General features: G+C 28.7%; 2 protein-coding genes across 3 annotated transcripts; one reads left to right on the top strand and one right to left on the bottom strand.

Annotated features, from left to right (window-relative positions):
- Positions 1–1,195, bottom strand: LOC109802090 (NAD(P)-binding Rossmann-fold superfamily protein). The gene has a single exon (XM_020363304.3). It carries the CDS (start codon positions 1,086–1,088, stop codon positions 306–308), a length of 783 nt encoding a protein of 260 aa, XP_020218893.1. The 5' UTR covers positions 1,089–1,195; the 3' UTR covers positions 1–305.
- A 2,775-nt stretch (positions 1,196–3,970) lies between these two features.
- Positions 3,971–9,729, top strand: ING2 (PHD finger protein-like protein). Of its 2 annotated transcripts, none has more exons than XR_003804428.2 (7): positions 3,971–4,138; positions 4,236–4,307; positions 4,465–4,679; positions 5,781–5,844; positions 7,187–7,490; positions 7,574–7,612; positions 9,371–9,569. XR_003804428.2 is itself a non-coding variant. In XM_020363571.3 (7 exons), the coding sequence occupies exons 1-7, from the start codon at positions 4,093–4,095 to the stop codon at positions 9,482–9,484; spliced, it is 807 nt and encodes a 268-aa protein (XP_020219160.1). In that variant the 5' UTR covers positions 3,975–4,092; the 3' UTR covers positions 9,485–9,729. The 2 variants fall into 2 exon arrangements, 1 of the variants encoding a protein (XP_020219160.1); XM_020363571.3 differs by having other exon boundaries at positions 3,975–4,138; positions 7,187–7,443; positions 9,371–9,729.
- Positions 9,730–16,337: the final 6,608 nt, after the last annotated feature.

Raw genomic sequence — 16,337 nt, 5'->3', positions numbered from 1 at the left:
TTACAGTAATCACCAATAAGAATTGATAAACATGATTGTGAATGATATCTCAGCTGAATATACTGCACCACCTAGGTTTCAAAAGAAAATAATCGTGCAGTTCCCCCAAATTCTTTGATTATCATTTAACAATTTAACCAAGCACAGATAACCATTAAGCAGTAAGAAAATTATGAGATGACAAATGAAGCTCCACAGCTGATAAAGTCTCAAAAAACCCATTCCCACAATTCAGTCATAGCAGTAAAATATGATGCAGCCGCACGCAGAGAATGATAAAAGCGAAGGAGAAATAGATTACATCACTACACATAGCCACCGTTGACGCGAAGGATTTGACCGTTGACCCATTCAGAAGCATCGGTGGCCAAGAACGCAACAACAGGTGCAACGTCCTTGGTCTCACCGAGCCTCCCCATGGGAGACTCTTGAACGATCCGATCCACCACTTCCGCCGACTTCCCCTCGAAGAACATCTCCGTCGCGATGGGTCCCGGCGCCACGCAGTTCGCCGATATCTGCGTCCCCTTCAGCTCCTTCGCCAGCACCTTCACCATGGCCTCCACCGCCGCCTTCGACGCCGCGTAGGCGCCGAACCCCGGCCGCAGCGCCGCCACCTGCGACGACGTCACCAGGATGATCCGCCCGCCGCCGCCGCGCTTCAGGCGGTTCGCCGCCTCCCGGGCGCACGCGAAGGCGCCGCGCGCGTTGACCGAGAAGGTGCGGTCGAAGGACTCCACGGTGGTGGCGGCCACGGAGGGGTACGTGCCGTCGAGGACGCCGGCCGAGTTGACCAGGATGTGGATCGGCGAGTCGAAGGCGCGCTCGGCCGAGTCGAAGAGGGACTTGACCTGCGCCGGGTCGGACACGTCGGCCTGGACCACGACGGCGCGTGGTGTGGCGGAGCCGGCGTTGATTTGGGCGGCGACTGAGTCGGCTTGGGCCGAGTTGGAGGTGTAGTTTATGACGAGTCGCGCGCCGAGTGAGGCGAGGTGAAGCGCGATTTCTCGACCGATTCCGCGGGACGAGCCAGTGACGATTGCGACTCGGTCCTGGAGGGGTAGAGGTTGAGAGTGAGATTGTGCCATTTGAATTCGCCACTCGTTTAGTTTACTTTGAATACAGACATCATTGATCAAACACGCTTTGTTTATTTGATTGGGTAGAAAGATTGCGCAAGACTATACCTCATCTAATCACTTGCTTTATTTATTATCACACAAACCTTCATGTATAGAAGACTCTCCACTTTTCTTTTCTTTTTTAAGTTTTTATAAGTTATTTTTTAATTTATAATATTCTCTAAAATACTCTTATTTAAGTTTAAATTATACTCTTATTTTTTTTGATTTTTTTTCCATTTATTTATGTTTATATCTTATGAACAATTAAAAAATAGTATAAAATTATATTTTTGAAATTTTTTTATTTTTATTGAGTATATAATAGTTTTTTGACTTAAATTTTGATTGCATTTAATGATTTTTATATAAGTAAATTTAATAAGATATTTTTTAAGTCATGAATGATTTAAAAAAAGGATTTAAAAGGGTTAAATTGACTTAAATTCATGAGATTAAAAGAACAAGATGAATTTAAATATCAAAATAAAGAACCAAAATGAATTTAAATATCAAAATAAAGAACTAAAAATATAATTTTGTCCTTATTTAATTAACAATTTTTTTAGTCAAAAAATGATAAATACTTAAAATTAATTGGATAAAAATTTTTCTCTATTATTAAGATTGGAGAAGATAAATAGACACATTAATATCTATCATTTTTAAACATTAATTAATTGGGTGAGGGATGATTAAGTGGAAAAAGAGAATATTAATTTTAGAAAAGTAGTTTAAATTTATGATAAATCTAATGTTCTTAACTAAATTAATTAGTTGAGAGAAAGTTGTAATTAAGGATGGAAGTAATGATATTTATTAGAAATTTACATTGATTGTAGACTATAACAACATCATTAAAAATTAATAAATAAAAGAAGGTGTTGATGTAACCCATGACTACAAACAAAAATTATGCTAGCCACTTATGTCACATTAAAAAAAAAAAAGTCACATTATGGCTCCTAACCACACACATCAAATTAAAAAAGAAAAAAAAAAAAGAATACAATCACTTTGGCCTAAAGTGACAAAAATAATTAAATAAATAATAGCGTTGGAGTTGGTTATTAGATACGTGGTGTTGTACTGGGTTCTAAAAGACATTACCAGTGGTGTCACGTGTCTTATTTGACATCACTTTTAGATTAAAAAATTAAAATAAATAGAATAATGTGACATAATTATTGTTTGATTAACTAATAGTACTTTACATTGACTACTTTAAAGTAAGAAATTATTTTAAAATAACCTTTTTAATTAGTAGTTTCATAATAACTCAACAATAGTCAAAAAGCTGTTGATGTTAAATTGATCAAGTATGGCCTTAGTATGTTCCTTTTATATTTTGATTTTTATTTACATTATTTTATTTAAATATGAAAACTTTGAGTCATTTTCTATTGATGGTAAATTGTCAAGTGGAACAAAGTTATGACAAGTGTCAGACTGAATTCATTTATTTTGAATACATATTTTGATTTATTATAATAATTAACTATTTTAGAATATTTTAGTATTTAATTTTGTTTATTTATCGACTTATAAAATTTATCTTATAAAGTGTTCAGTGCACAACAAATTTTTTCACATAAAATTTATTTGATTGATCATAAATATTTATGAACATGTTTATAAATTTTACTTGAAATTTTAAAATTTTTACTACATTAAGTAAACAAATAAATTATGTTAAATAAATAAATAAAAATAATATAATATTCTTAACACATTAAAACTTTATTTTTACCTTAAAATAATCTATTTCTCACCAGAAATATTTCCGTTAAAACTAATGCAAAAATCATTCTTGAAAAATAATATTTTTTAAAAATATTTTTTAAATAAAAAATCAAACATAAGAAATTATCATTCTCAAAATTAAAGTTTAAAAAAAAATTGGCTACCAAAACTTCATTAAAATCAAATTATTGCCATACACAATATCTTTTACAAAAAAAAAAAAAAAAGCAAAATGTTCCATTGTTTTTCCGACTACCATATTATACATTTGTATATATTGACTATAACTGTATTTATTATGATAATCAACGTCTAATGCTAGATACTTTTGTTTTTATTTGTGTCTTATTTCATCATCGTCGTCTTTTTCTTTTTTATCACTACTCAAAATTGATTGATGAATGTTATTTGATTTAATTTTTTTTAGATTTTATTTGCTACAATTACTCAAGTAAAACTAAATATTTGTTAATACAAAATTATAAATATTTGTTAAAACACATTTGTCCATACCACTTGCGAATATACGTTCAGGGTAAGTGGTAACTCACTTAGGGATGGTAATTAAGTGGGTTGAGAATGGGTTCTATCATATCATTTCCTATCTCCACACCTCAAATTCATTCTTATCTCTATACTTGTACTTGTCAAATATATAATTTTCGTTTCATTTTTGGCTTTGTCAGTTATTAAGTATATTTGTACATGTTACAATTTAATTTTTTTTACAAAAAAAATACACAATATTTTTAACTTATTTTTTATTATATTATAATTATAATTAGATTATTTGTCTATCTCATATTTTAATCAAAAAATTTCTTAATAATTAAACAATTACAAATATTTTACATCATAATAAATAATTATATATAATTAAATATTTAATTTTTTTAACACAATTAAATCAGGAATAAATATTAAATTAAAAATGAGGACAAAAATAGAGTAAGTATATTTCTATCCATATCCGATTTAATATATTAAATTTTTTTCATACCCAATATTTCATGTTAAAATAGGAATGGATTCAGATATTAGCAAAGAGATTTATTTGTCATCCATAAACTCACTAGATTAGTTGAAACTTTGCCTTATAAAAACACACTACGCCCATACGACAGCGTTTCGAATATTTCCTCTCCCTTGCGTCTGAACAAGCAAGTTTTCTTCAAAGGCTCGCAATCGGAAAACCTAACTCACCAATTGCGATAAACATTCCCCCAAAATGGCAATTGCACGCACCGGAGTCTACGTTGATGACTATTTGGAGTGTAAGCGTTTTTTCCTCCTCTCTCTTTTTCCCCCATTTTCCCCTATTTTTCCATGAATTTCTTTTCGATTTCGTTGCTGAATTTTCGACTCCCATAGACGCGAGCACATTACCCGCTGAGCTTCAGAGACTGCTCAACACTGTAAGAGAACTCGATGAACGATCCCAATGTAAGTGCTTTCTCGAAATTTTATTTTATTCTATTTTATATTTTGTTTTTTTAATGCGTATCTTCTTATTTTTACATCAATGTAACTCTTAATTGATTATTTTTAATAGGATTAATTGATTTTAGTTTTGGATTGTGCTTTTTGTGTGTGATGGAAGCTATGATAAACCAGACCAGGCAGCAAACGAAGTACTGTGTGGGGTTCTCATCACATGGCTCTAAGAAGGGCAATCACAATTATAATAACAATTATGGGAATGAGGACGATGATGCTGCTATTGAAAAAATGCGAAAAGAGATCGAGGCAAATCAGGATAGTGCATTGAGTCTATGCACTGAGAAGGTTTTGTTGGCACGACAAGCATATGACCTGGTGAGCTTTTTGTTCTTGTTTTTCACTGTCTCTGAATCTTACGGTTCGATACAAATTATGATTCATGGTTAATAAATTAGCCTGGTGATTCACAATTTGATATCCTTGGGGCTTGCTGCTAGGCACCACTATCTGGGATTTAAAACACTATTCTTCACAAACACAACTTTAAAGCCATTGGGCCTGTACATTTTTCTTGTTATTCAAAGTGTTCCAGTCTTTTTACCTGATACTTGATGATGCTATAATCATCTTATTTTTATTGGAAATGTTTAAACTTGATACTTCTACCTCCCATTCCCCTCAGAGAAGCGTCATTCATTGAGGATGAAATCACTCTGTAATATACGTCCTTCTGAATAATTGATTCTGTTGCATGAGGAAGGGTTGGAAATACAATTCCAATTTCCAACGAACATAATAGCCCTTAGTAACTAACATTCGGGTGTATGGTGATACCTTTATAGTTTAGGAATTTCTGAAAGATTTCCTTTTTCTTTTTATATTAACTTCTTCAAATAGTTATTTCATCTAAGCTAACTGCTGTACTCATTAAAGATTTTTTTATTCTTTATGATTCTTTACAATCTGTATTTTCTTATAATACATTTAATAGCCTTGGGCTGATTTGTATAGAGAATGTTTGGAAGTGGAACCATTCGTAGTGTAGGATTTAGTCAATCTATTTTCTTGATTCCTTTCCTTGAACTAGCATAACAATATACTTAGAAGTTCTTTTGGTTTTTTAGATAATATATGCATGTATCTAGCTTTTATTTTGTTTTGATGAGATGCTATCATGTAATAGCCCCTTGCAGTTCTTCTCTAGGAACCTCCTCATTCTTATATTTTGTGTGCTATGTCAATTTACATTGTATTAATGAAGAGTGAAGACAATCAGTAAGGAATAAGATTCTAAGTTTTGATATACACATGTATACCATGGGAAAAGTTGCTTTGTTTTGATTCTGAGGTGCACTGTACTCAATGATCACAGTTCTTTTCTAGGAAACCATGTGGATTTTTTGTTTTTTTGCTTCCTATGCATACAAGGAATGTTGATGAAGTCTAAAAGTTTCAATCCTTTTGTATTTGCTTCAGATAGATAGCCATGTAAAACGACTTGATGAGGATTTAAACAACTTTGCTGAAGATTTAAAGCAAGGTAAAATAATCATGCAATTTGCATTCTGAATTTTTGTTGTTGTGTGTATAACTTACATTTTCAAAATCAACCAATAAAATTATATAATATGTAACTCTTACCGTTATTATAATTGTGGTTAAAAAGTTTTCCATTTAATGGATCGGGTGTAAGAGTGAAGTAAGTATATTTATATAAAGAAGCAGCTATGTCTTGTTGTCATTATCAATGGAACAAATGACAAATCCCCTGTACTAAAAGCAACAAGCTTATCTAATATTACCCCATAAACATTTTTTGTTTTTGTTTTGATTGATGATGCCAATTAGAAATATATTTTAATTTTTGAGGTAAAAGAGGTAAATGAGCGTGGAATATGCCAACAAAACAAGTACCAAACACTGAAGCCAGCAGGGCTGCTGTAGCCCCTCCTTATTCCTTCTCAAATTTCGGAAAATTTATCTATGGATTTCATAGGGATTGCCAAGATCAAAAGGGAAAGACAACATTGTAGTGGTAGTGGACAGATTGTCCAAATCTGCCCATTTTATTCCTCTGAGCTAACCCTGTTCAGATAAAGATGTGGCTGACAGATTTGTTGCTGAAGTTATCCTTTTACATGGGTTTCCTAAGTCTATAGCATCAGATTAAGATAGATTGTTTATGAGAAATTTTAGGAAGGAGTTGTTTAGGATGGCAGGAACTAAATTGAAATGTAGCACTGCAAATCATCCTCAAATGGAGGTCACCAACTGAACTATAGAATTTTATTTGAGGTTCTTTGTGAATGATCACCCAAAACAGTGGTCTAAATGGCTGGCATGGGCTGAATTTTGGTTCAATTCTTCATATAATGCTTCCATTGGGATGAGCCCTTTCAGAGTATTGTATAGGAGGGAATCGCCATCTATAATTAAGTATCAGCAAGAAAGTTCAATGATACAAGAGGTGGACCAACTATTAATAGAGAGACATATAGTTTTGGAGGAGTTGAAGGTAAATTTGTGCAAAATACAGAATGAAACAATTAGCAGATATAAAGAGGAGGGAAATGGAGTTGGAAGTGGGACTTGAAGGCACAATCCATTATTGCTTTAAGTCATTGGCTCGCCTCCCAAATGAAAAGCTTAGTCAGAGGTTTATGGCTTTTAGCTGTTGTGGAAAAGGTTGGTGTGGCAGCTTACAGATTAGACTTACCAATTCATCCTGTTTTTCATGTTTTTCAACTTTCATTCTTGGTATAGTTTTTGAGGATTTTTCTTGAGTTTTTGCATTTGTTTCTTCTAATTTTTATTTTTACCAAAATTAGCAAGTCTTGAGCTTTCTTAACATCTTTTTTATTTGCTGCATTTTATTTTATCAGAGGGTAAAATACCACCTGATGAACCAGCAATTCTTCCCCCATTGCCTATAGTCCCTAAAGCTGAAAAGCGCAAGCCCATATACATAACTCCTCAATCAAAGAGACTTGATTATAGGGATAGAGATTGGGATAGAGAGCGTGATAGGGACTTCGAGCTAATGCCTCCACCAGGAAGTCATAAGAAGGAGTATGCTACCCCGATGGATGTTGATCAACCCATTGATCCAAATGAACCTACATACTGTGTTTGTCATCAGGTTCAGATTTGTTGCTCATAATATATCATATAATTCTAAATCTCCATGTGAGCAATTATGCCATATTGTCATTTTTTTTGCTTAAAATGTTGAAGTAAGAAACTGAGGCAGTTCTATTCTGAGCATTCAGGTATCTTTTGGAGATATGATTGCTTGTGACAATGAAAATGTAAGTACATTTTAGTTTTGTCTCTTGCACTATCTATGTTTCACTTCTTTCTAGTTTCCAGGGTAGTACGGTCTGTTGGCACAATGCAGATTGTATTTTGATTTCCTATTGCTAGAATACATGGTACAGAGGAGAGAAAAGAGAGAAAAATGATAAAGCTAAGAATGTAGATCTAATCAAATAGAAAAATCAGGCTAGATGAGTACAAATGTGGCTTATATATCAAATCCTAATAATACTAATATCCTATATATCTCAGAGCCCCCTGCAAGCTGGAAGTTGTTTACAACATTTCCGTCTTGGAACGACAATACAAGTATCAAATCAATGTGAAATACAATAAAATGTGCCAAAAATACATTGTCAAAAGATAGATGGTGACTAAAAAACATCAAAAGCTTAACCACCAAATAAGGCAGTGGCAGAAAACCATTGAATTGTGAAGGCCGCATCCACCAAGAACCCAAAACACAATGAACAGAAAACCAGAAAATCCCAAATACCAGCAACAGGCACGTCAAGTAAGAGATGTTGGACAATCTTTGACCCTAGCCTCATAACATCCTGAAATGCTCAAATTGGAATCTCACAACAAACGTGAATCAGCACCCAAAGTAGAACAATGGCCTGAACTAGTTGAAGAGTGAAGACACCAAGAATGGAAGCCGAGAAACACATATCTCTCCTCCAAAAACCAATTGAACCAAAAACATGTAGCAATTAGTGAAGAACAAGGAGTTTGGGATCTAGTTGCAAAACAAGCGAGCGAAGTAGATCACAATAGAGAAATGCGAAGCATTTTGTGTTGCATTTTCACACAAGATGATCCATGCTAGATTGCAAGAAACAAGAGAAGAAAATGGAATGAATTTGATAAATCACGAAGATGAATATTTTGCGTATAAAATCGTATCAAAGAAAAGAGAACAATTGGTTTCTGAGAGAAGAATGAGAGAATTCATTTTCTTGGGAAAATAAAATGGAAAGTGAAAACAAATGAAGATGCAGTCAAGAATCTCTCATGTGGGGTGGTATTGGTATGTTACCATGTTAGAATGTGGTATAGAGGAGAGGAAAGTGATAAAAGTTAAAACAGTGCATTTACTCAAATGAAAAAAATCAAGTTACATATGTGTGTACACACAATCTTAATAATGCTAATATCCTTTATCTCTTATACCCACATCAAGTTTAATTGCTATATGGTGTTTATCTCCATTTATAAAATTATACCATTATTGAAGGCTGGATACAAAAACAATATTCTTCATAGATAATTTATAATGTGTAAGATATATTGTTCATGGGATCATATAAACATTTTATGTTACTTAACATTGACCATCTTACACGTAACTTGATATTTATTTTGGAATTGGTTTTGTTAGATTTTTTCGTATTTGGGGCATTTAGATGGACTTTGAAGGTAGTTCAGGAGATGTTTCTTTCAATCCCCTCCCCCCCCCCCCCCCCAAAAAAAAGTAAAAATAAGAAAAACAAAATTTTTGTATCGTGTTTGCCGCATGATCACTTGGGCTAACTACTATATTGCATGCATTTAGTAACTATAAACTAAATCCATGTTGTAGCAAGAAATAACGTATTTCTCCTACAAGATTATTGATTCTGGATCATTGCATTCTAGTTTTAATAATTCTGTTTTCTTTTTATGATATTGTTCTTTTCCAATGACTGACATTTTTGGTTTCCTCCCTTGGTTGTTCCGACTCTAAACTTTAAAAATGTTTTTCCTGATAGTGCCAAGGAGGTGAATGGTTCCACTACTCATGTGTTGGCCTAACGCAAGAGACAAGGTTCAAGGGAAAGTGGTATTGTCCAACTTGCGAATTACTCCCACAATGTCAAAGATGAATCTTTGAACGAATTAAACTACATTCACAAATAGCCAGTGTTGTTTCAATGGAAGTGTCACTTTTTAGTGATTACATAATATGTGGGTTTTGAATTATTTATCTTCTATATTGCTTGGCTATTTGTGTTAGGCACGGAGGCCAAGTGGCCTATCAGGCCTTGTGTAAAGTCCTCTTAAGATTTGAGAGAAATGGTTCTAGTTTTGAATTTTCAAGAAGGTTAATTATACGTGAAATTGAGAAAAATAGGCGTGTATGGCTGTAGAAGAATTAAGGTATTTGTTTGCAAACACCTCTTCGAAGGTGAGAGAGGGAGATCAGAGAAGAGAATTAACCTCAATTTTACAAAATTAATTCAAAATCATTTTGCAAAATGTTCACCCAAATTAATTTTGTATAATTATTAGAATTGATTTTGAGTTAAAGTGATTTTTGATCGTGTTTTTATTTTAGAACTAATTAATAAAATATAGTATAAAGTTCAGTTTAATATAAAAATAACCTAAACTTGTTTTTCTCAATCAATTATGCATTCAGAATAATTTTTTAATGTGAAATTAAACATGTAATATTTTATCTAATATCACGTTATTTGATATTTTAATGTTGATTTTAAATTATTTAACGAAAAACCGAGTAAGCAAAGAATCATTTATTGGGCTATTATTATATATCAAAGTCACCCGTAAGTCAGGAGGTGTATTGATTTAGGATTTTATAAGATTTTAAAAGATTTTTTTTAAGTAAAAAAATTTGTTGGTATTTGATCAGGATTTTATGTTACTTAAAAATAATCTAGTGGTATTTAATCTGGATTTTTAACATTTTTTAAAGAGTCCATTAAAATTTATTAGTATTCATTTAAGATTTTTTACAATTTAAAAACAATCAATTGATATTCAGAAATATCGGGATTTTAAACTATTGTTGTATTAGAGGGGTTTTAAAGGATTTTTTAGTGGTATTTATGAATACCAAATTCATAAAACAATCACATCAAAACCCATCAAATTTTGGAAAATTGTTTGAAGTGACTTTTCAAGTGTTTCAAGAATTTTTAAGTGAGTTTTTCATCTTTTTTTATGCTCATGTCTTCTTCATTTTTTTTCTCTCGCTAATAATATTGCACTATTGTTCATATATAATATTTTATTACTGTTCTCATTTCATTCTCCTATTTGGTGAAAATTCTATACGTAAATGATAGTGTGATTGACTTGCTCTAATTTTCTCTCTGTTCTCTTTAATTGACTTGCTCTATTTAATTGAGATTGTTCCTTAGTTATATAACACAGAAAACGCTTGAAATTTCAACTATAGTAATTTTTTTTATAACAAAAAAGAGAAAGGTGAAAGCTAAAATTGATATCATGATCTCCATAATCAATTGTGGATCTTCAAGACCTTGTAATCAATTTAGATTTATTATATATATATATATATATATATATATATATATATATATATATATATGATGAATTTGAGTTAGGATTTTTGTGAGTAGAATGAGATAAGAATGAATCTTAGTTGGGAGAAGAACCTTCTCAACACAAAAACTACGAACTCTTTTTCTCTTTTGAATTTGTTACTGTTATCATTTCCCTTTTATGACTCAACAATTATTTTATTTCTTTTTTTTTACTATGAATTTTAATTTTTTAATTTTTATATTGTGAAATTAGGATTTTTTTATATTTTAAAAAAGAAAGTTAACAAAAGACATTGCAGTATCTTAGAATTCAATACTAGAAATATTTTTCACGAGTGAATAATTGAAAGTAATTAAAAAATAAAAAAATTATTTTGTACTTGTAAGTTGTAACAAATTTCATATATATATATATATATATATATTTTTTTTTTCCTCCTAGTTGATGTTTGTAAATTTCTACTTCAATACCAATATAAAATAAAGGAACATATTTAGTTATAAGAGAGTAAGACAATTATTTCACTATTTTTTTAATCATTTATAAATTTATAAATAAAATATTTTAAATCACAAATTATAAAAAAATTGAAATGTTGTTTAGAATAATTTTTAACATATGCAGCATTACATAACTTTCTTCGTAAAGAATGTCATTATAATAAATTTTCAATTGAAGTGGTGAACGAACCTTCATCTTCAACATTACCGATTAATGAAAATCAAATTATAATTTTGAACCTATTATTAAAACTCAAGAGCAAGAGCGAAAATATGTTAATGCTTAGAGGACTAGTATAACTATGAATATGTGATTGAATGCTTTTTAGAAGGACATGATAGTACAGAGAATAATAATAATTATTATTTATCTAGACATTATTTTTTTTAATTATTTTTATCTTTGACTCTTTAAATTTGAATATATGAAAAAAAAATTAAACTTTTATCGTATGTCAAAAATCTACGACATTCTGCAAAGTTCACAAAGTCTCACAGAATTCATTAAAATCCTAACTTAAAAGTCTTGCAAAATACATTAAAATCCTAATTGAAAGTCTTGCAAAATCCTACAAATTTTAAAAATTATTAAAATCCTGCAAAGTCTTTTAAAATTTACAAGACTTTTTTTAATTAAAAAAAATTCTTTAAAATTCTAATATAATACACCCCATTAATTTAACTAGTAAATGTTGATTCAGCTCACTCTACCTAAGATTCGAATAATTGTTCTTTTCATAGAAGATTGCCTGGTGGCAATGTGGCATGTACTTGTTCTGATTTTACCTAATAATAACAAAAATGGTCTATGTCCACAAAATAAAATATCAGTGCACCTACCAGTCTTGGTGCACAGCCCAATCCATGACCATATCTAACACCATATATGACGTGAGTGTTTGATTTTACATTGAATTTTTTAAATTAGGTTAAAATATTAGTTATATGGTTTTAGATAAAATATTTATAAAAAAAAATTGGTTGGTTTCACAATAAAGAATTGAATTTGGGTTTAAGTAAATTCTGCGTTTGATAAAGTTTTATACTATGTTTTATTATTAACTTTCTTATACAAGAAAAACATCCGAATATAAATCCCATTAATTTGATATTTAGTTTTACAAAATTATTTTCATTTAAAATCTTAGTATGTTCGGATTGGCTTCATAGTAAGAAACAATCAATTATTTTTCACGTTGGGGGAAAAATAACAAATAGTTACTTCTACCATTTTTTAAGGTATTATTGCAATTTTACTTCAATGTTACTAAACTTTGTCAATCAAAATGGACTTTTGACTGGGTTAGATTTAACAAATTAAATTTAATGTATTTTAAGAATGAGATCTTTCAAGTCGTTTCAATTTTGTCATTTAATAAATTTTAAATAATTACTTTAATAATATGATTTTTTGACTTAATAAATAATATTTTATCTAACGTAATATTATAATTATATTAATATTATTTATCTTAATATATGGTGTAAAATATACGTTAACTATAGTTATATATTTAAAATTAATATATTATACTACTAAATTAGATTTTCAGTCCTTTAAAGTATCTCCAACGTAACGAAAAGATTAATCATTACTACCAACGATGAATACTTCATGAACGAATAAAAAAAACCAAATTCTCAATTTCTTTCTATATTTATGGAGTTTTAATAGGATCAATATCATATTCATAAAACAAATATATGAAACTTTTGAATCCGACAAACACACAAGTAAACTAATAGAGGGTTTTAAAGTTGAAAGACACAAATTTAAAAGGCGGGAACAGACCCTACCAAAAGTTACGATGAAAGATGAAAAGAGAACTGCGCGGCAAAGAGTAAACAAGACAAAATCAAGAAGCCAAAGACAAATTCAATACCACTTCACAATATTACCCTCTTCCCAATACTATATTATTTAATATCTTTCATTCATTATTCTTTTACAAGAAAGTTAATTCAAATACGCACATTATTTTTTATTTATGTCCAAATCATTGTCTTAATCTCCAGATATTTGGCATCATTTTGGGCTATAATTGAGTAATCATTCAGTGTAAAATGGACGGATCCACCGCCAAAAAAAATAATAACAATTATTAAGTAATTGACAATGGGACGAAAAGTATACTATAAAATGATAAAAATTTGACTTAAATATGTTTATGATTCTCGCAATAAGGATTGAACCTAGATCGTCATACTTCTAACTATTTTAATCCCTTCTCGCTCAATTACTAAGTTAACTCTAATGATTTAATTCGTTTTAATTATTATAAAATAATTCATCGGTTTTAGATTTATGACATTTTTTATATATTTTATTTTAGTTATTATTCTTAACTCTATTTAGTTTAATGATAATATGATAAATAAATGAAGAATATTATTTTAATTAAAAATATTTTTTACTAATTTAATTATTTTAATACTTGACTATTTGGTTTAGATCCCACAGATTAGTAAGTGGGATTAACAACTTTCTCTCTTAAAGAAAATCTAGTACAACCTTTCTAGAAAATAAAAAAAAATTGTATTAAAATTAGAAGAAAAAAGAGTATTGAAACTAATAAGCATACCAAAAATCCACAATGATGTAAGCTATTTGAACGGGATTATGGGCGGAAATGATGCAATGATATGCATTGAGTGCTATTAAATTAAATTTTATCCGTTAAATAATTATCTTTTTAAATAATGATAAAAAAAATTATATATATATATATATATATATATATATTTTAAATATACGTTTTAAAATATTAGTGATCAATTAAATCAGCAAAAATACTCTATTTAAAAAAGTGATTACGTTTGACTATATTACTTCATCATTTTATTAATGCGTTTTGCTATTTTAAATTAGCAAAAATACTCAGAAATAATTATCAAAATAAAATAATCATGTTCCAAATTTTTAAAATAAAAACTAAAATATTTCTCTAAAATTACCAATAAAAAAAATTCAATCTTTTATGATTTTTTTAATTTTATTTTTATCTTATTTTCTTTTTTATAAATATTTATTAATAAATTTATTTAAAATGCGTCTTTTATACAAGCTTAGGTGGACAAATACTGATTTTAGTTACATCAAGAGTATCAAATATTGATTTTAGTTCGATTGATTCAATAAGGTAAATGAATATTATAAATTTGCTGAGTCTTTATCTAACAAGTAATCGTATTTTTATTTGTTTATTTTTTTCAATTTTTATTGTTGATTATTTAGAATACTTCAAATGAAATATCGTAAATATTTATAATTTTTTATAAGATTATTTTCTTTTACTCTAGTTTTTGTGTGAGTGTAAATGGGTATGCATAACAACATAAGTTACTCCTTAGTTAATTTTTTATTTATTTATATTTTTATTCCATAATTTAAATTTGAATAATAATAGAGTAAACTATTTTTTAACATGCAAATTAAATTAAAAGTCTTATACATGTATTTAAAAATATAATCACTGATTTATTTAAAATTAAATTTATTGGTCTATCTAATATTTTTAATCCAAAATAGATTTTTAAGACTAATAGGACAAACCAATCGTTTTAAAATGTTATATTAGACCTATAAAAAAATTTATAATAAATAATAAGTCAAACTTAAAACTTTAATTTTATAGAATAAACTTGATTTGTATATTCAAAGTTTGTCATGTTTAACCTATTATCATCCCTATTTATTAGGAACAAAAAATAACTAAAATCATACTAAAAATATAATAAATAAACTAACCAATGTAAGACAAAAATTGATAACAAATGAGAAACTATGAACAATGGGTTCAAAATATAAATTTAGAACGAAAAAAAAAATTCATAATTCAAGACACATATATGTATTATCCTTAAGTCAGGATGTGTAAATGCACCCCTCAAATATATGTAGGTTCATCACTACAACTTAACTTAATTGACTCAATCTTTTTTAGGTGTAAAAGTAAATAATCTAATTTAACATGACCTAATTGACCAATAAACTAACCTATCAATTTTGATAATTTTATCGGTTAATAAATAATATAAATTTGAACAATACACTTGAATAAGAAATTTTAGTTAGAGAACTTAAAGTTAGAATCAATTATTTATTAAAAAGATTGTATTAAATTTATTTTTTCTTATTTATACCTTATTATTTATGTTACTTTTTATTAATTGTATTATTTTTTAAAAATTCATATTATCTTTTGAAATTTTATAAAATCTTTTAAAATCTTATAAATTTATGTTATATAAATTTACTAAAATTTATATTACAAAATCTTGATTATAAAAATTTAAAAAAAAATCTTTTTAAAATATCTTAAAAGTTATTACATGCCTAAGATTTTTTTCCATTCTAAAATAGTTTTATAAAATTTGAATCTAATACAACCCTTTAATATTTGTGCTCGACATTTATAAATAAGATAAAATTAAATAAGACTTTTCTATTTATTGATTAAAAATATTAACATTATAAATTACGAGTAAAAATAGTTAAATAGTAGTAAAATTTGTAAAATTTATAGTTTTTAATCATTTAATATGGTGTAAAAAAATACTTCATTTAATAATAAAAAATACATTAACAAATTATTTTAGTTTTTAAAATATAGTACATTGTTAAGATTTATCTTTGTCAAACCTCATGCATGATTAAAAAAAAAAAAGTAAATCAAAGCTCTTAAATGATAGTAATAATGTAAGCTTTTTTTGTCCATAAATTTCTCATTCACCGAAAAAAAGAAAATGGTCAAAGCCCTTAAATGGTATTAATGATTAGTTAATTTAGGCTTTGAATAAATTTCTCATTCGTCAAAAAAAAAATAAAAAAACACAACGGTCAAGCTTGAAAAGTTGTAATGATTAATTTTGTTTTTTGAAAAAGTTGAGGGCATTTTCGGAAGCATATTTTCTGAATCATGTG

The sequence above is a fragment of the Cajanus cajan genome, chromosome 4 (genome assembly GCF_000230855.2).
Source record: "Cajanus cajan strain Asha chromosome 4, NIPB_CcT2T_4, whole genome shotgun sequence".
Classification (NCBI taxonomy): domain Eukaryota; kingdom Viridiplantae; phylum Streptophyta; class Magnoliopsida; order Fabales; family Fabaceae; genus Cajanus; species Cajanus cajan.
Note: the sequence above shows the minus strand (reverse complement) of the source record. Positions and strands in the feature narration are given on the sequence as shown.

Coding starts and splice junctions, on each gene's coding strand:
- LOC109802090 (XM_020363304.3), bottom strand. CDS start 1,088: ATGGCACAATCTCACTCTCAACCTCTACCCCTCCAGGACCGAGTCGCA.
- ING2 (XM_020363571.3), top strand. CDS start 4,093: ATGGCAATTGCACGCACCGGAGTCTACGTTGATGACTATTTGGAGT. Junction 4,139..4,235: donor CGTTGATGACTATTTGGAGT/GTAAGCGTTTTT, acceptor CGACTCCCATAG/ACGCGAGCACATTACCCGCT. Junction 7,444..7,573: donor CATACTGTGTTTGTCATCAG/GTTCAGATTTGT, acceptor CTGAGCATTCAG/GTATCTTTTGGAGATATGAT.